The sequence below is a fragment of the Caenorhabditis remanei genome, chromosome IV (genome assembly GCF_010183535.1).
Source record: "Caenorhabditis remanei strain PX506 chromosome IV, whole genome shotgun sequence".
In the NCBI taxonomy this organism is placed as follows: domain Eukaryota; kingdom Metazoa; phylum Nematoda; class Chromadorea; order Rhabditida; family Rhabditidae; genus Caenorhabditis; species Caenorhabditis remanei.
Window position 1 is genome coordinate 10,955,216 of NC_071331.1, and position 22,186 is coordinate 10,977,401.

General features: G+C 38.1%; 3 protein-coding genes across 3 annotated transcripts; 1 reads left to right on the top strand and 2 right to left on the bottom strand.

The window, feature by feature from the left end:
• Positions 1-8,309: 8,309 nt before the first annotated feature.
• Positions 8,310-8,598, top strand: GCK72_013231 (uncharacterized protein; the record flags this gene model as incomplete). The annotated part of the gene is made up of 2 exons (XM_003094731.2): positions 8,310-8,416; positions 8,466-8,598. 2 exons carry the CDS (start codon positions 8,310-8,312, stop codon positions 8,596-8,598), a joined length of 240 nt encoding a protein of 79 aa, XP_003094779.1.
• Positions 8,599-8,764: 166 nt separating this feature from the next.
• On the bottom strand, positions 8,765-10,506 carry GCK72_013232 (uncharacterized protein; the record flags this gene model as incomplete). Its single annotated transcript, XM_053729736.1, has 7 exons — positions 8,765-9,112; positions 9,159-9,246; positions 9,350-9,459; positions 9,568-9,664; positions 9,716-9,793; positions 9,844-9,967; positions 10,362-10,506. 7 exons carry the CDS (start codon positions 10,504-10,506, stop codon positions 8,765-8,767), a joined length of 990 nt encoding a protein of 329 aa, XP_053584508.1.
• Positions 10,507-14,309: 3,803 nt separating this feature from the next.
• GCK72_013233 (uncharacterized protein) lies at positions 14,310-18,674 on the bottom strand (the record flags this gene model as incomplete). Its single annotated transcript, XM_053729737.1, has 10 exons — positions 14,310-14,414; positions 14,458-14,670; positions 15,331-15,466; positions 15,724-15,882; positions 16,112-16,276; positions 16,772-16,956; positions 17,006-17,208; positions 17,455-17,725; positions 18,275-18,404; positions 18,646-18,674. The coding sequence occupies 10 exons, from the start codon at positions 18,672-18,674 to the stop codon at positions 14,310-14,312; spliced, it is 1,596 nt and encodes a 531-aa protein (XP_053584509.1).
• Positions 18,675-22,186: the final 3,512 nt, after the last annotated feature.

Here is a 22,186-nt window from a genome sequence, read left to right on the forward strand (position 1 = left end):
CTTATGTGTATAAGACAATTTCTATTCAGATGGTTTTGAATCAAACGCAGTTCTAACTCGGGAAACTAGGAATTGAACGAAAACGAAATTGTATCGAAAATATAGCTAAAACCACGCCCATTTTGTTAGGAACTTGATCTTACAAATCTTGAAGTGATCTTACAGAAAGCAGAACCACTTTGCTTCAAAACAAAATCATCAGAAAACGAGCGAACAGTGATCTTACGGAAGCAAGCTATCTTTTGGGCACAAAAGAGATCACTTCTCGAACTGATGAAAAAGAAACGAAGGATTATTATAACATGCGACGGACAGAAGAGACGCAGAGAGAAGTGACTAGTGGCAGTGTGTTCTCTCTCATGAAAGCAGAATGTGATGTTACGGAAGAAGTTATCAAAGTAGAGCGAACTAGGCACAAAAATGATCACTTTTTGAAGAGAAATGTTCCAAGAAAAGAGATGTTACAAAAAGCAAAATGTGATGTTACGGGAAGCAAAAGCAGTTGAAAAGTGGTGGACACACCCATGAAAGTGATCATGGAGTATGCTTTCGAAGCAAAGAGTGATCAGTTCAACAGATGTTACATGAAGCAAAAGCAAAAGCAGTTGGCAATTGGACACATCAGATAAGGAACGAAAGTGATCATTCTTCTAGTGGAAGCAAAAAGGTAACATTAACAGGAGAACAAGAGTGATCATGCGCTTTCTAGTGTGGACCGATGATCATTCTGAAAGAGGAATGATCAGAAGATGTTACATGAAGCAAATTGTGATGTTACTTTGCTTTCGAAGCAGAAGAGACACATCACAATGCGAACATGAGTGATCATTCCAGAGATGTTACACGAATCAGAAAAAGCAGTTTGAAATTAATCTGATGTTACTCCTCATGCTTCTTACTCGAAACAGAGAAGAAACATCAGTTGGAGCCGAGAAGTGATCATTCTCTGACAGGTGTGATGAGTTCTTGATATGGAAAGACTACTTGCAGATGTTGAGGAAAGCTGAAGCAATTGACCACAGGAAATATCAGGTTCAATCAAAAAAGAAACATCAATTGGAACAGAGAAGTGATCATTCTCTATTCGGAGATGTTACATGTAGCAACTGAATGTCGTTCGAGAAGCATGAAAGATCAGTTTGGATACGAAAGTGATCATTCTTCTAGTGTAGATTTAGTGAGAACGATCAGAGCGATGTGATGTGAATTTAGATATCACATTTGACCAGTAAAGGCCTTAATGTAAATGAAAATTCATCAATTGGATAAAAACGTATAATGATGCGGTAGAAATACGAAAATTTGGAGTTCCAAAGTAGAGACCGATGGTTCTGAGCTATTAACAACGAGCTGCGCACAAAAGTTCTTAGCTCATCACAGATTTTACAACTGCGCTCCACCGAAATTCCCTTGAAAAATGTCACTTTTTCTCTGCGTTTCTCAATTTCTCACACAATTTTCTTCGGTTTCGGTAGAGCGCGGTTGTAAGAAGCATGGCGTGCTAATATCTATTGGGATAGATGTACGATTCCAGCAAATAATTATATTTTGGTGGTGTGAGAATGTGCCCGACCTCCATGCACTAAATCTTAAAAAAACTCACTCTTCCGAGAGCATCAAATACGGATCCTTGCTCCGACGCATTCCCATCATCAATATCTTCCATCTCCATTCCAGACGAATCACTATTATGATCCTCTCTCGTCTCCTCCTCTTCCTCCTCATTCTCATCTTCATTATCCTTCACTCGTCCAATCTCAATAAATCTCAATTGAGTGGACGCCTGAATCATGTAGTCCGACATAATTGGTTTGACTTGTTCAACGATGCACAGCGTCTGATCGTGATGCGATGAGCAGATGCTGAGAACTGGACGACGTCCTTCGACAGTAGTGAGAGCAGTGTAGTCACGAGTATCGAATGAGCGAAGTGGTGAGGGTGGGACGTCTGAATAGTCTGGACGGTGGATTTCATTGGCTTCAGCAGCGAACATAATATTCTGAAAATACAGCAATCAGATCGGTTTAGACGTCAAGATAACTCACTCCAGTAGAATTGAAAGCCAAATTACAGCGACTGAGTTCAGGAACATGATAGAGCATTCTGAATGTTCGGATATCGTAAATTTCAGAATTGATGATGATCTGGGTGCCGTGAGGATGAAAAGTTCCGAATAGAGTTCTATTGGAGAGACGATCGAACCCATGAATCGGTGAATTCTTATTTCTAACATCCCAAAGCAATCCATCATTGAAAATCATTCGGTCATCTGGAGAGAACGACGCGTAATTCTTATCATACTGTAACGCATTCAATCCAGATACATAAGAATCCAGAACATGATTCGTCTCCGTATCGTAGATAGTCGCCTTCTCTTTCGACGTTCCAATGATTCTCTGCATAGTTGTATTTCCGAATCGAACATACGACTCTTCACGATAAGTGTGAACTCGTTGCAGTGCTTCACCGAGTCTCCAGAGGGCAGAAAGTGGACGTGAGTAGGCGCACGAAGTGAGAAGCAGATTTCCGTCCTGAAAATTAGGGAAAAATAAGGAGAATCAGAAAGAGGGAAGGGTTTACATGAGATGGTTGAATATTAGTGAGAGAACTTCCATGACAATTGGTATGTCCATCGTCAGTTCCTGTGTCGGCGTTGATCCAATGAAGTTCTCCGTTGAAGAGACCAACAATAATGTGCTCATCGTCAGCCTGGAAGGGTAAATAGGGTTTGGATGGAACGGAAATCTGATCAGAATTGTTTAAAATTAAGTTCGGGCTCTATCAATACTGCCTGGAATTAGAACAATCCGGAACTAACAGCGGGGACAAATCTGATCTTTTAGGAGTCAGAAATCTGTCAAATTTAAGTTGTCCTAATCATGAATTCGATGTTGTAACGAATTGAAATTTAGTCGGATCAGAACTGTCTAGAACTTTGTTGAATCGGAACCAGGTCAAATTAAGAACTGTCCCGAATTGAAATTCCAGTATTTGGAGAGGTCTCGACTTATAATTTGGTAAAACAAGGGCATTCCGAATCAAAACTGTCCCGAGTTAGAACCGAGACGAGTCAAAACTTTTCAAAAATTCGATAATATCGGAGCTGATTACACCTAGAAAACCCACCGAAAACACGGCTTTCGTATACGACTCCTCCTCATGCAACGTTTTGATATTTCTAAACTTTGAGAAAATCGATCGCTCATTACTCCACTGCGAGACGATTCTTTGTCCGGGACGAAGCAATTCTTGATCCATAATTCGAAGTGATATATTCTGGACAACCGACGCTTTTTGATTACGATCCGGACACTTGTGTGGGTAGAATAGAGAGAACGGAGGGCAAGTGGTGACCGGATTCTCGCACGCGGCGTGTTGGGTTCTGGAATTTTTGAATTGAGAAAAGTGGTTTGACTCTTAAAAAAGACAAACCTAAAATAATTGGTAACAATATTATTCAAGTCCACATATGGCCGAGAGTTGTCACTTCCCGGTGTCACTGGTCTCATCTTTGGACGTGCTGGACTAATCATTAATTTCTTTGGGAATGTCGCACTACTCGTTGTGAATCTTCTTGGCAATGTAGGCGTCGCGAACACATTGTCATCTTCTGCAGATTGAGATCTTGCTGGCGAAGCGAGACTAGACGCCATCGATGGTCTTCTCGCTGAAATTCCTCCAATTTCTGATTCAAGAGTTCTCGGAGCAAGAGTTGGGACACTGTCGAGTTTGGCGAAGTTGTTGCCGATGCTTGGCTGGAAATTATTAGATATTGTATTAGTTATGATCTGGAATAACTTACGAATGGCTTCATTACAACTGCAGTGCTATTAGCTCGACTTGCGGGGCGATCCGGAAGATTTGCTTCAGTTTTCAGAAGCGCTGCTACTGAATCCAACTTATTTTTGAGAAGATGATCATGAATCAGTTGAAGAAGTTCCACTTGATTGAAGCTGACTTGCGTGTTCTCGACAACCCATTGACGGTGACTTTTGTCTTGGATCAACTGAAATAAATGGGTTGGTGGAATCAGAAACAGAAAACATCTGTCGTCTCTTACCGCTGACTGGAAATCCTTCGCCTGTTGATCATGCATTTTCCGTCCACTGACAACTTGAAGAAGTTGAATCGCCTCTTTACAGAATGCCGCATGAATATCTCGTTTGTCAGATGACACCGGTTCACGCATCAAGACTGAAAATTATCGGATTAGGTATAGAATCTATATACTATAGATAAATCCATACTTCCAAATCGGGCCGGCGCGTAATTCGCTTCAAACTCAATATTACGAGCTGAAAAATATACCAAAATGTAGATCTCAACGAGTTCTATGCCGTGACGTACTACGGGACGGATGGATATTCGTTAATGTGCCGGGGGCCGGGCTAGAATGACTGTTTTGGCCATTTTCGCGTTTTTTGGCACTTTTTCCCGGCCCGTATCAGGCCACGGACATAGAGCTCGTCGAGATCTACATTTTGGTATATTTTTCAGCTCATAAAGCTCAGTTTGAAGCGAGTTACGCGGAGGCCCGTGTCGGCCCGTTTCGGTTTGCAAGTATGGATAAATCTGAAATCAAGACTAACTCTGTAATCCAGACTGAGCGAACAATGGAAGTCTCGTAAGAATCTGTCGAACTTCTGGATGTCTCGCGAGTCCTGTCAACGTGTTACACGCCAATCTCCTAATCGAATCCGCTTCAGTCAACGGAGTCTTCGTGTTCATCAACGCAATCAACGCCATAATTCCATCGGATTTCCTGACTTCAGTCCACATCAATTCCAAATGTTTCATAATTTCTTCGTATTTCGAAGGACGTTTCGATGTCGAATGCCGCTCTTCCGAACTCTTCATCTTCTGTATGATAGTCTTCCAGCACTCTGTCTCAACATTAACACATCTCTGAATACATCCCAATGCGGCCATTCTCAGCGGAGACTCCTCATCAGTCCGACCGAGAGTCGTCTGAATGAGGACAGTGAATCCATCATATTTGTAGTGAGCATAGTTGTGTTGAGTGATGAGTTCTGTCTGAATTGATGGCTGACAAAGCATCATTCGAAGTGATTCCATTGCACACACACACATATCATTACGGAGACCACTGGAGACATTCAACCAATCTCGTGAGAGAACTCTAACTGCCAGAAACATCTTCACCATTCCCAATCTCTTCAAATTCTCCGCCTCTCTGAATTGTCCTCCGTTGAGTCTCAACATCTCTGTGTAGATAGACTCGCATTCCGCCGAAACTTCATCATAGATCTTCATACTTCTGAAGTCAGAACGCTCTCCCGCATTGAATAGTTCTGGAATACGCATTCCCGTCGGGAGAGTATGCGCGAATTGTCGCTTGTAATTCTCCATTTTCTGATAGATATGAGCGAGGAGATACGTCTTAAAAGTGGTACAAGTGCCTCGAACCGCTTGGGTGCTCGTGTGAACTTGCTCCTCGGTCAGCTCCACTTCATCGTTGCACTGCATTATTGTCAGTGTGGAGATCTGAAATTGAGTCTTGCGAATGATAAACTCTCTTCTGAAACTCACGTAGTTATACAACTTCCTGGGTCCATCGAATTGATCGAATCGACGAAGAATTGCTTTGTAGAGGAGACCCTGTGAGAAGAACATGCAAGCACTGGCCATTCCACTTTCATGGCTGTGTTCAAGGCACCAGAGAACATATCTGGAAGAAGGAATGAGTGGATTGGTAGACTTCAAATATAAATTTTTCGAAAATTCTGCGGGAAGTCTCGAAATTGAACAAATTCGACCGGGAATCGGAAGAAAACGAGAATTTCGAAGCTCTTAATGGTCGAAACTATAGTTTTTTGTTGAGTTTTTCAGTTTTTTTTTTTGAAAAAAATTTTTGTTTTGGATTTCAGAACAGAGAACGCAGTTAATGATATTAAAACTTTATTTCCGTTAGCCAGGATGTGTAACTTTCACGTTTTCAGCCAAATTTTCTCTGCAAATGCCTCTCATATCATTCTTCTAGTGCAACACTCGAAAAATTGAAAATTCTAATTAACAATTCTCGTTTTGCGTTTTTTTTTCCGGTCCAAATCTTTGTTTTTACGTTAAATTTGTGATTTTTCTCGACAAAAAGTGTCCAAACTTCACTCACTGAATGGTCTCATCGACAATCGCATCGTCCATCTGACACAAAATCTCCATAACATCATTATTATAAGCGATATAATAGAAGCACGTGACGACTCCAACAGAAGCCAACGACGTCTTCGGAAGACGAAGCAATGCTCGAATTCCGTCTTTTTCAATGAATTCTAATGCGAATTTTCGATGAACGAGAAGAGAAGTCAAGTATTTTAAAGCGTCGAAAGTGAGACGAACATCTTTTGTTTTTTCGAGATCAATGTAGTCGAGGAGAAGATCCAAAGCGTTTCCTTCGAATACTTGGAGGAGGAGCTGAATTGTTTAAAATTAGATCACTTTTATTGATTATTCCGTTCAAAACTAACATCCTGATACTCTCCACAAGCGGCCAAATATTGCAGAATAAATCGTTGATAAGTGGCCAAACTGAGTGGATAAACTTGTTGAGTTCCGATGAGAAATGGTTGAAGAATGTCCCATTTACTGTTCGAATCGTCCAAATTTTTGAGATTATGGAATGAAGGGACTCGTTGAGTGGTGTCGACTCGGTAGAATGATTGGAGACATGGCTGGAACTTGGGGGAGTTGAATTTTCGGAAAACTTTCTGTATTTTTGACAAAAATGTTCGATTTTTCGATTTAAAGCTCAATTTCAGCCTTTGATATACCTCAGTTCTTCTCTTTTTCGGTGGCGGTGGATTCGAAGCCATTACAGGCGGTTCTTCCACCGCTGGAGTCACTTCGATAGCCGGAACTGGTCCATTGCTAGTGCTGGGAATGTCTTTGCCGATTTCCTCGGCTTTTAGCATTGAGAAACTAAAAAATTAGGAAATTAGCGGATTTTCTTCGAAAAAAAAGGAAAAAACGTACTCTGTCTCTCCCAGCTTCTTTCGTTCCTCTTCTTGTGCGCGTGCCTGAAAATTTGAGATTTTATGTCGGAAATTGGGTTTTTGAGCAATTTTTCGGAAAAAAAATCGTTTTATTTTCAATTTTCATATCTCGTTGTTTCAGAAATTCCCACCTGCAACTGTCTCAACCGATTCAACGCAAACGGCACCATCCTAGCATTCTCATTTCTGTATTTGCTTGCATTTTCAGTGTTTTCCAACGCCGCCGCCAGTAAACCCATCGCATATCCTTGCAAAGTCTCGTTTTGCGCTGTCGGACCCGCCCAATGATAAAGACGTGGCACAAAATCATCTGGTTCAGAGAAGACAACTTTTGAGTCGAGGCCTGGAACACAAGCCAAGAGAAGACGGCATCCTTGAATACTCAATTCAACGTTGTCACGAGCGAGAATGTATGAAACGACGAGCTGCAAAATTTTATTCGATTTTTTTCCCGAAAATTCCAGACTTTTCTCATACTTTTGTCATAAAATCATCATTTTTGAAAATAATTTTGAGAATATTTCCGAGTGCAGAGTCCGGATGAGTTCTATGTGGATGTCTATCGTCTAGAGGATCCGGATCATTTCTGATAAAACTTTCTGTGGCTCGCTCCAACGTTACAGATATTCTGCAATGATTTTCACTCGAATTTTAATTTTTTTAATTTAAAGTACTCTTTCAAAATCGGCAACGGATCGAACGAGGGTCGCATGTGATTCGCATCGAATTTCAGCAACATTTCCGCAATTTTCATCATTAACTGCGTGCACAACTTCAATTCATTCGACGTAATCATCGACATTGTCTCTGTCGAGCGGAGGGGATAATTCTCCTTCCCCGCCATGACTGCTGCAATTACAGATGTTGTTTTATTGATTTTTAGAGAGAAAATAATAATTTTTTCGAATTTAAAACGAAAAAATAACAAAAAATCAACAAAATTCTGACGAAAATCGAGTTTTTGAAATTTAATTGCAATGTTCCGAAAAATGAAATTTTTCGCCGGGGAGTACTGTCCGCAGTCGGTGTTTGCGGACAATGGCAGCACTCACGTCAGATTGCGGATGTCTTGTGATTTTTTATCGTTGCGAAACTACTTTCAATAAATAAAAACCTGTTTTCATTGAAATTCATATAAATTTTTATTTGAAAAATCACCAATAAAATTATCGATATTTTCTTTCCCTTTCGATTCTTCTATTCTACCGATTCATATCAGTTTTTTAGTTTTTTTTTTCGATTTTCAAAACAAAAAACTTTAACAAATTTTTTAAAGTCTTATTTCCAGGTAACCCAACAATGTCCGTCTTCCACGACGAAGTCGAAATTGAGGATTTTGAATTCGACGAGGAGAAGGACGTCTATCACTACCCGTGTCCTTGTGGTGATCGATTTGAAATAGCGAGGTGAGAACTTTTACTAAAATCCCAATCAAATAATTATTCGGTGTTTCAGAGAAATGCTAGAAATGGGCGAAGACGTTGCACAATGTCCCAGCTGTTCCCTCCTCATTCGAGTCATCTACGATCCCGAAGATTTCGTGAAACTCGAGACCATCACCTCCAAGCCGATTGCAGAGACGGTCTAATTCTAATTTTTAAATCTAGAAATTTGTGAAATTCCTCAATTTTATAGACTGATCCAAACATCGCTTGTTCATTTATTAATACGGGTTTCACGAGTAAATTTTCTGTGAAAATTCACTATAAATCACACAAAAAAGTGTTCTCTCAATCAAATCTTTTCAGCGACACTCAGTAAGTTGAATAGGATTGTCCATTGATGACCAGATTAGTCACATCATTTTTCTTCATCGAACTTCCATTGAAAATACCCGACAAATCGATGAAATGATCAGTTCCGAGTGAGATTTGAGCCGAGAATTTGATTTTTTGAGACTCAATTTTCAGTCGGGTACTCGATTGCAATTGTTTCGGAACAATTGGAAATTCATCCGATTTCTTCTTCTTTTCGAGTGGTTGAATACACATTTTGAAACGTCCATTAGTCGAGATGAATTCCATTTGTTCGTAGAGAAGACTGTTGTCCGTATTTGTAGTTCTAGCAACACTCGATTGGATTTCACTTGTCAGTGGAGACATCTGGAATATTCTGGGGAATCAGATGGTATCAAAAGAGGAAGAGTACCGTCATTTTAGGTTTCTCCCCTCCAGAAATATAAGTGGCCGATGGGAACAAGCCGTCTGGTTTCGACTTCTTCAATCCACGACGTTTTCTGAAAAAGAAGACAAAAGAATCATCGAGTCAGTGAAAATGACATAAGCACTTCTGAATTTACTGAAACAGAAAACGCGTCAACGACACCCCAGCTGACTCACAAGTGTTGAATGTCTTCAAGTGGTTCTTGTCCCATCTGTTGAACATGTTTACGTTGAACTGATCTGATGGATTCACAAGATTCACGAGAAGTGGAACGACCAACGGCCACCTGCAAATGGAAATGAATGTACTGTTTCAGAAATGTGGTATCAGTTTGTAAGGCAAAGAAAATGATTATTGTTTGTCCTCGAGTAATCTCAATTCAAAATATCCTTACATCAATCTTAGTTGTTCCCTTGTTAGCTGGAATGTAGATTGCCTCGGGGAACAGATTTTCACTATCCGGAATTGGAGTGATCGGATCCACGGAGCTTCTGAAATTCCAGTCAATCAGTTATTTTATCCCTTTTGAACTATCCAATTACTCATTAGAACTCTCCGCATGGCTAGCCGAAACCAACGATTCTTTTTTCGAATTGACGATCACAGCTTTCGGGAATAATCTGAAAGTTTAAACAAAAGTCATTGGGACGAATTGAATGAAATCTGATACATTTTCCTATTCTTTCCAGCATCACGTGGAGTACGAATAGTTGGTTTCGGTTCTTTCGACGAAGAACGATGAATCGAACTGATGGAAATTGTCTTGTGAGATTCAGTTGATGTTAAGGAGATCCCTAGAATGTAGATGTATTATAAATAAGATGTCGAAAAGTATTGGGAGGTTAATATGGAGTTCGTGAAACATTGTTTTTTTCATAATAATCAATGTTTCCATCATGACATTTATAGTGGTCCGGACTTTTGGAAACAATTTATCAGACGTTAGTAAGTTCACATCCCGGATGAAGCTTTAGAAAATTGATTTTTAATCAGTTTGAGACAGGTGGAATAAAAGAATTTGTGTTTCAAAAACTTTGTTTCTACGGCTACAGCTTTTCAACAATATTATGCGATTAGTCAGATAAAATAAATTCATTCAAAAAGTCAAATTTTGTCTTGTTTCTCAAACATTTCAAATCACATTGAATATCTCTCAAATTGATAATTCTCCTCTATAAATCGACCTACCCGAAAAGTTGCGTGAAATCAATGATTTCTCCTTGTCATCCGCCTTTTCTTCCTTCATTTTTCTCAGAATATCAGCAGCTTCTTGAAGAGTTCCACTCACTTTCACGTCTATTTCCTTGTACGCCCAGTTCGCTCCGAAATCCATTTTTCTGAAATTGGTTGGAATGAGAGAAATGAGAAGAGAGAGACTCACATTGTATCGATATTTCTCCTTGAATTCCAGAGAGAGAATGGCAAAGTAAACTTTGAAATCGATTGGAAATATCTCGGGAGGATTGAAGGGAATGGGGAATTAGTTTATGGGGGAACAAGGGTAAGAGTGTCACGGGTAAATAGGGGGGATGGATTACGGTTTCACGGGTTCCATTTTGTAGGAATAATATTTCAATAAACTAGTGCTTCCTTCGAATTTCAACGTTGTTAAAACTTCGTTTCACTCTTTCAGCTACTCTTCGTTTTCTCCTTCCATTTCCAGTGGATTAATGATATTAAGTCCAAAATACACGAAATGAACGCTGACTTTTCTTCATTGAATTTTCTTCATTGAATTCTCATCGTTTTCCTGAAACTGAAAAATTTTCAGTGAACCGTTATTTTTATTGCTCCTATCAAGAGTAGCCACGAGTTAACTAATTTGAAATACATGACAGTGTGGGAAACGGTCACAATTTTTTAATGAACGAACAACCTGAATATGTTTCAATTGGACAACAAATCTTTGTGATGCCAATAATATTTCATTGAAACAGCGGATTCGTGTCTGTGTATTCTCATCTTTGTTACAACTCCGCTGCACTTTTCTCCTCTTCGTTTTCTCCTTCCATTTTCAGCTTAAAAATTTATTGGAGTGCTATTTCCACTGTTCCCATCAAGAGTAGCTATGAGCAGAGTTGCGCGGAAGTGATTTTTTCTAAAACGGAAGTCGGAAGTCGGAAGTCGGAAGTCGGAAGTAAATCTTGTAATCCGGAAGTCGGAAGTCGGAAGTAAAATTTGTAATCCGGAAGTCGGAAGTCGGAAGTCGGAAGTAAAATTTGTAATCCGGAAGTCGGAAGTCGGAAGTCGGAATTAAAATTTCTAATCCGGAAGTCGGAAGTCGGAAGTCGGAAGTAAAATTTTCAAAACGGAAGTCGGAAGCCGGAAGTCGGAAGTGAAAAACAGCCCGGAAGTCGGAAGTCGGAAGTCGGAAGTAGATTTTTTCGCAAAGATTCAAAAACTCCTAGAAAAAGTTCATAAAATCAGTGAAAAATTAGTTTTTGGCTGAAGAAAAACCTATTTTCTGTCCTTTTAGACCATTTTTCCTTGTATTTCTGCAAAATATACTTTTCGGAAATTCCATAATTATGGAATGACGGAAGTCGGAAGTAAACATCCGAAAACGGAAGTCGGAAGTCGGAAGTCGAAAGTAAAATTTTCAAAACGGAAGTCGGAAGTCGGAAGTAAATCTTGTAATCCGGAAGTCGGAAGTCGGAAGTCGGAAGTCGGAAGTAAAATTTGTAATCCGGAAGTCGGAAGTCGGAAGTCGGAAGTAAAATTTGTAATCCGGAAGTCGGAAGTCGGAAGTCGGAATTAAAATTTCTAATCCGGAAGTCGGAAGTCGGAAGTCGGAAGTAAAATTTTCAAAACGGAAGTCGGAAGCCGGAAGTCGGAAGTGAAAAACAGCCCGGAAGTCGGAAGTCGGAAGTCGGAAGTCGGAAGTCGGAAGTAGATTTTTTCGCAAAGATTCAAAAACTCCTAGAAAAAGTTCATAAAATCAGTGAAAAATTAATTTTTGGCTGAAGAAAAACCTATTTTCTGTCCTTTTAGACCATTTTTCCTTGTATTTCTGCAAAATATACTTTTCGGAAATTCCATAATTATGGAATGACGGAAGTCGGAAGTAAACATCCGAAAACGGAAGTCGGAAGTCGGAAGTCGAAAGTAAAATTTTCAAAACGGAAGTCGGAAGCCGGAAGTCGGAAGTAAAATTTTCAAAACGGAAGTCGGAAGCCGGAAGTCGGAAGTGAAAAACAGCCCGGAAGTCAGAAGTCGGAAGTCGGAAGTCGGAATTCCGCGCAACTCTGGCTATGAGTTATATGATTGAGAAAAATGACTGTGTGAAACAGTCAAACCTTAAAAAAAACAATTCGAATCTGTTTCAATTGGACAACAATTAACTGTGATGGTGTTTTTTAGTCAATGAAAGGTCCTTTTCACCCAGTTCCTTTCAATTCAAGAGTTTTTTTTTTTCTGAAAACATTTTTCTGTTCTGTAAACTGATGAAATGTCAACGATATTTCCAAAGTGTGCTCCAATTGGTCCTATCATTGATATTTTTCCAGATTCGGAACACATTAAATATAATTTACTATTTCAAGTGCCTGTCTTGTAGACATCACTACACCACAAAGTGCTTCCTTCCAAGTCTTCTCGAATCATCAGATCTAATAAGCGGTGTAATCAAGTTGATAACAGAAATCAGCTTTTAAAACTTTTAGAACAAGTATAAAAAAGTTGATATTTTCTATGTTCCAATGAGGAATCATTCAAGTCGGATAGAATTCATCAACACTAATTTTTTCTTACATCTTTTGGTAAACCAAAAATCTAAAATTAGGTAATTGTTTTTTGATTTGTAATAATTCACTAACTCTACAGCTCAAGAAAGTCGTCACGAACGAAACAATAAATATGATCAATATGGACCTGAGATGTTCATAAAACAAGTTTTTTTATCACTTCCGACTTCCGACTTCCGACTTCCGGATAAGGAATTTTACTTCCGACTTCTGTCATTACATAACGGTGAAATTTCGGAAAAGTAAATTTCGCAGAAATACATGGAAAAATGGTCTAAAAGGACAAAACATATGCTTTTCTTCAGCCAAAAACTAATTTTCCACTGATTTGCGCGAATTTTATGAACTTTTTCTAGGAGTTTTTGAATCTTTGCGAAAAAATCTAATACCGACTTCCGACTTCGGACTTCCGGATAAGAAATTTTACTTCCGACTTCCTGATAAGAAAAATCACTTCCAACTTCCGACTTCCGGATAAGAAAATGTTCACTTCCCAACATCTCTGTTGTGTACAAAGTGGGCAAAGTTAACGCTGACTTTTCTTCATTGACTTCTCAACGTTTTCCGGAAACTGAACAATTTTCGGTGGATCACTATTTTCGATGTTTCCATCAAGAGTAGCTAAAAGTTAACTAAAAGATGACAGTGTGAAACGATCACAATTCCCGAACCTGTTTCAATCAGACAAGAAGGAATTGATGTATTTTAATGGAAAGAAGAATGATTGATCAAATTCCTTTTCCCAGTTCCTTCCAATTCAAGAGCTTTTTTCTGAAAACATTTTTCTATTCGGTAAACTGATGAAATTCCAAAGTGTACTCCTATCATATTCAGCCTTTCGTTGAAATTTTTTAGATTCAGAACAAATAAAATATAATCTACTATTTCAAGTGCCTGTCTTGTAGACATCACTTCATCACAAAATGCTTCTTTCCAAGTCTTATATATTCAAATTGTCAGATCTAATAAGCGGTATGATCCAATTGATCAAAGCAGTCAGCTTTAAAATCGTATAGAAAAGTATAAAATATGAAATTTTTCTGTTTCAATGAGGAATAATTCAAGTCGGATAGATTTCATCGACACTTATTTTTCTTTACATACCGAAAATCTAAAATAATTTGTTTTTTGATCTAAAATAATTCAAGAATTCCACTAACTCAATAGCTCAAGTAACGGACGAAGCAATAAATATGATCCTAAAATGCTCATAACACATTCTAAATCAGGGATTTGAGATGAGCCAAAATATTCAAACTTATTGGGATAACTGTTTTTTTTCTCTGTTTCCCTATTCTCTTTTTACCAACGAAACTTGCTTTGAAGAATATTCTACCTGAGTGCATTTCATCAAAATTTATTACGCAATTCATTATTAAAAGAAACATATTTATCATTTTCTACGTGCATTAGTATAAGTTCGAAGATAATGCTCATCGAACGACGTTGGAGCAGACATATCAGTCAGATAGTGAACATCCAAATCGAGTCGTGGAATCTGAAACTGTCTCATGTCTTCTTATTTTCACATCAAAACAAACCGAAGGATCCCTCCGAATTGCGTCCGCCAAGTTATGCAACGTGTCGATGGTTCGCGTGGTTTCATGAATGATTACTGTAGATACAGTAGGCTCAGTCATCTTACTGAATCGATTGTCATCCACGTATTTCAATGCACTCTCACTCGATTTACGGAGGTTACTGTAGCTGAATGCACGTTCACGGAATACTACGGGAGGTGGCGTTGGAGGTTTCTGGAAGAATGACACTTGAGAAGGAATCTAGGAATAGAGCATGTTTGTACGTTAAAAACATTTGTAAAGTGTTGGAAACTGTAGAAATTTGAAATTGTACTATAAGTTGAAGGGTCTTGTTCTGAATAGGGTAATTTCTGAAACTGGAAGCATCCCAAAAGATACTTGGTGTTTTCTGTGGTTTTACCCTGTTTCACGTTCTCAATTCACATTTTTCACGATTATCAATGTTAGAGATTATCAATAACGTTTCTGAAATGCAACTTGTGGCATTATACATTGGAAAATTGAACAAGTCCGAAGTTTCGAAACTATTCATGATGTCGAAGAAACCGAGAACCTTGAAAATTTTGGTAAAACTTGTTGAATCATGATCTGACTGGACACCTTTTACGGTTTGATAGACATCGAGGAGTCAACAGCACTCAAAGTAGCTCGAGAATGAGAAACTCAAGTACTGTTTCATTCAGAAAGTTTGCTCAAACAGCATTCTTTCTTTAGTTTTCTGAACTTATACTAACATTTAACTATTATCAACTGGACTCCTACTAAATCTGATTTCACAATTTCTACTGTTCCAATATCCCTCGATATTTGGTCTTTTAATATCTCGTTGATCTTTTTCTTTCTCATTTTCCTATTTCCCCCTTCACAACTCACTCTCAACGTGGCAATCTCTCCTTTCTCCACTTTAATCGCATTATCCACGAATGCTGTCATATCCAAATTGGCCAACTCCTCCTCGGGAATATTGAATTGATCACCCAAATGTTTGACGAGAGCTTTCATCGTCATTCTGAAAATAATTTTACTGTTTTTTGAAGTTGAGTTAAATGTTATGAACTGTGAAAGATAGTGCTAATTTTGTTCTATAAGAAAACTATTTTTCCGTGAAGTGTGAATATAAGAAAGACCTTTCAAGGTGAAGTATGCTTTGCTGTAATACAGTTCAACATCAAAATTGTTCAGAAAACTTGCAGTTTTAAAAAGTTTTGTGAAACTGAAAGTTAGTTTTTCCCCACTAATAGCAGTTTGAGAGCTCAAATTACCCACTTTTTGCCACCAAACCACACAACTGCCTGTCCGACATTCTCCATTTTCCTTCCAACATAATGCAACTTTTTCAATAAATCAGCTGCGATTTCGATGGCCATTGTGGTCAACGCAAGACCGATTCCAATGTAGATCAAAGTGATGAAGAGGTAGTCGAAACTGGAAATAGGAAATGTTTCATTGACAAATAAATAGAGTATTTTTTTAATTGGGTAATGTTTGTTCTGCTTAATTTTTTTATAGAGCTACGCAGGTGCAACATTTTCTCCAAAATTCGGAAGAAAAAAACTTTGCTGAAACAGAAATCACTGTTCCTAGTTAATAGTTTCCTCCGTTTCAGTGACTTTGCTAATTTTTGGAAGTCTGATTCATAACTAGTTATTTTTACCTCTTTGGCACAAAATCCCCCAATCCAATAGTTGTCAATGTCACAAAATTAAAGTACAAGGCCTTGAAGAAGTCCATTTCCGGTTCGTAGACTGATAAAATCTTGGCTCCAGCAACTAGATAACAGGTGAATGTTATTCCAAGGGCTATTGATTCTTCGGCTTTTCTGAAAATAATAGATAGTTGATGGTGGCGCGGGATACTGTTTCACGGAGGTTGCTTTATAAGACAAAAATGTATAATTTGATCGATCACAGAAAATAATTTGTTCTGTTTCAAATAAGATGAATCATAATTGGCGGAATGGGGTGTATTGTTTTTTCTCTTTCAGACTTCTTGAATTTCCATTTTAGAGACATTTTGTTATAAAAATTCGAACAACTAAATTTTTGAGAGGTACTACATTTCCGTTCTGCTTCAAAGTCACTGTTATTGAAAACCAGCTATTATCGGAGGTGGATGATTACGAAAATTACGGACTATTTTACGAATATGATAGGTTGATGTAGGCACTTTTAGTCTAGTACTTCAATGGGTACCTCTATTCACTTTTCTATAATATCTAAAGCAATTCAGAAAATCTTCCTGTTTCGAGATCATCATAACAAAAGTCACTTCTTCAGAATCTTTGATACCACCACATTTCTATAATACTTCTTACCTCGGTTCCTCATTCTTCTCCTCCTCCTCTTCTTCCTCTTCTCCATTCCCTTCTCCCTTCTCTTCTTCGCCTTCTTCTCCTGGTTCTCTTGCAGTTCTCATACTCATTTCTTTCATTTCTTTCTCCGTACTCCACACTTCTGATCTTTCTGATTCTGCAGGAATTGGACTAGTTTTCTGTACTTTCTGAAAATCATAAACTATTGGATGGAATATAACTTGAATGATAACTTACGCATCTTCGTTTCTTCGCAGTCTGATAAAGTTTCACTAGGAAATATGCGAATCTTCGTGCCATTGTGAGTAGATATTTGAGGAATTTAGTGAGGAACATTCCTAGATCAGCAATTGTCAGAAGAGTGAATGGGACACCGATGACTCCGTAGCAGATGAGGAATAGACGTCCTTCGAAGGTTTCTGGAGCCACGTGACCGTATCCTGGAAGGAAAATGTTAATTTTAACAAGTTGCAATTCTCGTGATCATATAATTACACTAGTATATTTGGTTTTTATTAAACAAGAAAATGCAACAGAATATTTGGTGCATTTGAGGAAAGTGTTTAAAATTGTCTGGAATTCCAGAATTTATGTCACAACCGGATAAAAGATGATGAATATGTATGTCAAGATTCCTATTTTTACTTCCCATCTTCCTGAAACAGAACTTTTTCAAAATCACCCACCAATAGTCGTAATTACTGTAAAGGCGAAAATGACAGAATTCCCGATAGACCACTTCTCTTGAGGTGTCTCATCTTCCACTACTTCTTCCTTTTTCTCTTCCTTTTTTTTCGTTTTTCTTCTCGGTTGACCCCCGAATTCTGCAGGAACTGGAACATTCGCTTCAGCATAACATCTATCGATATTCTCGATATTCAAATGTTCGAAACTATATGGATCACATTTGGTTTCATAGAAGAGGTGGAGGAGTGTTCTTTCCAAACATGCATGAACCTGAAAATAAAGAATTTCTGTTTCTCAACCAATGTAAATTATCAATTCATAAATTTCGTTACTATGGCGAAAAAAAGGTGGTACTCGCTTTTGGAACTCGGGGAAATAGAACTGTTACAAAATAGAACTGTGAGAAAATGGAACTGTCTAATATAAAACTGCTACTATTTGGAACTGGGTAAAATGGAACTCTACCACTGGTTTTGAAAATGCTTATTGGGCTTATCTAATATAGTTTTATTCAGTTTTTTGTTGGCTACCAAATAGACAAAGACAATCTCTTCATGATGTAAGTGTTTTTAAACCTTAAAAGTCGACTTTTCCCCACAAAATTATTCTAAAAAGTCATGAATGCAAACGCGCTCCATTCGAACAAGAGTTCCATCTTGTAGCAGTTCCATTTTACCGAGTTCCAAATTGTAGCAGTTCTATATTAGACAGTTCCATTTTCACACAGTTCTATTTTGTAACAGTTCTATAATATTTCCCCGAGTTCCAAAAGCGAGTACCACCGAAAAAGATGTTCAACATTTTCCGAAAAATACTCACCCCCGGATCCAGAATAGCCAACTCTTCTCCCAAATAAACTCTTGTTATCTTGTCAGGAAGACCACTGATCGATGGTGGAGGTGGTGGTAAATCTTGAGATGATCTCAGTTCTCGTTTCAGAAGAGCACGTCTAAAAATTCCAGCCTACATTGAGGTTTGACTTATTTTTCCAAAATATGAAGATTTTTAATTTCGGAGCTTCCAATTTGTTTTGCAGATTCGACAACCCTATAAGACAATCTCGCATTGTCAACATAGATGATGGGTAAACCTAATTCTTTTCATTAACCGTTCAATAATTCGATTTAAGCTTGGAATACAAAGCACCTCACTGGTTAGTTTAAAAAATGCTGATTTCTAAAAATACTCACACTCGAGCCGGCGATTCCAACCATTGCATTGACAATGCTCCAAATAATGTGTAGATAGCAACTCCGCCGATTAAGGCGACGTGGACGAAGAGGGTTGTGGCCTAGAATGAAAATGGAATGTACAAGTAATTGATGTAAATGTATTAACTATGAACTTTTCCTCAAAACCTATTTAGGTTTAAACTGAAAAGAAACTGAAAAGAATTTGGAACTCGCCAGTTCAGTTTTTTGTTAGAACCAATATAAATTTTCAGTGAAACCGAAGTTAACAAACTTGGCTGGGAAAACTAACTATAACTCTTCTCTGTGAAATAACTTAAATATTTTGTAATTCTACAAAAAGAGAGCAGGAAAAGCTTTACTTTCGTTTTTTTCACAATATTTAAGGAGCTCTTCTGAAAAATTTCGAAAAAAAAAACAATGTTTCATAGTAAAGATGTAACTGTATCAATTATCTCTCTTTTAATTTGGGAACATTTTCTGATATGACTATCAAAATTCCATTCTGAAACAGCAATTTCCCGTTTCATGTTGGCATTTTGTTTTCATTCAGTTAAAGCTTAATGCTTTGCTCTCTGTTTATTTTATGGTGCACTTTCGCTTTGGAACGGTACTCAACGAGTAGCTGAGCGATTTGGAACTGTTCCGTTTCCGAATTATTTTCTCGTTAGAGCGCTTTTGCGAATCTGCTTTCCAGTTTTCCAGCTAACTGGCCAATTAAAAGTTGACTTTTCTTGTTCATTGGAACCATATTTAAGGAAATATTTTTCATAAATAATTTACACTTAATCGGTCAATTAGCTGGAAAAGACTGAAAAGGCGCTCTCATGAGAAACGAGTTCAATTTCAGTTTTCGAGTTAGTTCCAAAGCGAAAGCGCAACAAAAATTAGCTTTTAAAAACATTGACTTTAAACTGAATGAAAACAAAATGCCAACATGAAACGGTAAATTTTGTAATACTGTTTCAGATTGTTCGATTCCAAAGAAACAGTTCCAAATCAAAAGTGCACCAATTTTTTGAACTCTCAGAAAACCCCTTTCCACTAATTCTTCCATTTTCTTCTAATCCTATGAATTCTAAATTTGACCTACCTCAGCCAAAGTGGATTTCAAGTTGTCCACCAGAAACATATCTCATTTATTATTCTCTTCAAAAAAAAGAGAAATATAAAAAACTAAACTTTTCGGAAAAGTAGTGAATCCAAGAAGTGAAAATGCCCTAAAGGTGCTCAATGCTCTTTTCCCCGTCAACTTGCTCTTCCGGTGAGCACAATGACGAGAAGAAGTTTTCTAAAGAAATGGAAACAATAATTATAGGAGACCTCTCTCTGCTAGACCTAAATAGGTTTTTGGTGAGGTTGCAAGTACGCTCCATTGCACTTCAATAAGGGAGTTATTAGATTAGAGCATGGAAGGGGTTCCACTTTTTTACGGATTCATAGATTCCAAAAAACGTTTCAGATGTTTCGTAATTACTCCAGAGTCTCAACTAAGTGAACTCACCCATTGCCACTTCTCCGGTATCTCTGGTAGACTGCACTTCATCACTGTTTCAGCATTCTGCAAAAATCGAAATCAGCTTTCGTGCTACACTGCGGTTTGGAAATCAGCAATCACAAAATAATTCCTGATAGAATAGTATTAGTTATCAGTCAACACATACGAACTGATAAAAATTGTATGACTCCCTAACCCGTTAGTATCACAGCCGCCATAGCTCAGTCGGTTAGAGCGTGGGTCTAATAAGCCCAAGGTCGCAGGTTCGACCCCTGCTGGCGGCAAACTTTTTCACAAAAGTTAAAAGTGCTAATCTAAAATAGTAGGGTAGACCAACACAGGTGAACCGCTGGGGAACACATATGTAACCGCGCGGTGGCGTATGTGCGGCTAAAAAGAATGAGGGTTGGACCCTATATGTGTCTACGTGGATCACCGCGCGGTCGGCCGAAAACGTGGGGAGCATATGGAACGCATATGGATAGCATAATCAGCATTAATTCTACCAATCACATTTGGTTGATTATTCTGTATGAAACACTAGAAAGGCCTAATTCATTGTTGTGATTGTTATATAATGCTATCATGTTGTTTCACTTTTCTTTTTTCCAACTTGTTCACTTCCCATTTCTCGGACTTGTATATTTTTTTCCATTTTTCTCGAAGTTCTTTCCTTTTTTAAACAGATAATGGCAATACTTTAAAAAAATTGAAAATCACACACGATTTCCTATAAAAATCATATGTTAGCTTGGTGATTATAACACAATCATTGATTCTCAAGCTTTTCTTTGAACTCTGAAAGAAAATGATACCCGTCGAAGAAATTCGAAGTCCGGCATTTTGACTTTACTTCGGTATGACAAATACTTACCTTCTTACCTTTAAATCCACCTGAAAAATATGATTTCTTATCATACCGAAGTGAAGCGGAACATCAGACCCGAACTTCTCAACAAAAACTTAAAATTCTAGTTTCTTGAGAAAATAACAAGTTTTGTATTGAAAAAATAAGTTTCCGCAAGTTTGAATAGATTTATTTTTATTTTTGAAGTTTGCCATTATCTGTTTTGTGCAAAAAGAATGAAGAAAATATGTGAAAAACTTCGAGAAACGGAGAAAATGGGCCCGGACTTATAGAAAAAAATGTCGCGTCGATTTACGGTAAACAACACGCCCACGTGTAATTCCGGAGTGTCGTTGCGGCGGCCGGCCGCCACCCTCAAATATGGACCATACATGGAACGTATATGGGAGCATTATGGGTGCACGCGCTGCCAGTACACAGAAAAGACGACCGCACATATGCGGCACACGCGCGATCCACTTTTCATTTATGGACACATATAGGGCGCTATTCTGGCACCTTCACATATAGGATTCCCAGCGGTTCACCTGTGAATGCAAACTTGAAAAAGAACAAAATAAAGAAGAAAGGGAATTTGTTATTCGACGGAATCAAAGTGTTTTTTTCTCTTCTATACATCCGTATTCTTTCTAATTCTGAAGCGGCGTCGCTTCTATTTTGCACAGCTCTTTCCGGGGTGAGTTTTGAAAACTACTACAGAGTATTAACACAGAAGAAAAAAAGTTATTGACAGACGAATGATGTAAAAACTCAACTAAAATTTTTCCCTACGTGGCTTCAAAAATTTCGGAACAGATAGTAAGACTAGCACACAAAAAATCCAGAACCATTAAAAAAACAGAATGACACGAAAAAATTCAGAATCTGATGAATTTGTTAAAGTCAAAGAATATCGTTCTAGCGTTGACTGCATTTAAGAAAGACCTCGCACAGATCACTGTAGCGAATTTATGTCTTCTAAATCCAACTTTGGATTTTCAATATGCTCGCATCTACTTTTGCGGTAATGAAAAATCCAATATCTGACCCATTTTTTGTGGGCGTCGCAAAACAGAAAATTTTCCTTTTTTCAGTTATTTTTGTAATGTAGAAAGTTTTCAATGGATGCTTCAAGTTTCAGTTGGTACACACGTTGAAGATTCTATTAGTGGTAATCTTCCCAGTCATCCCAATAA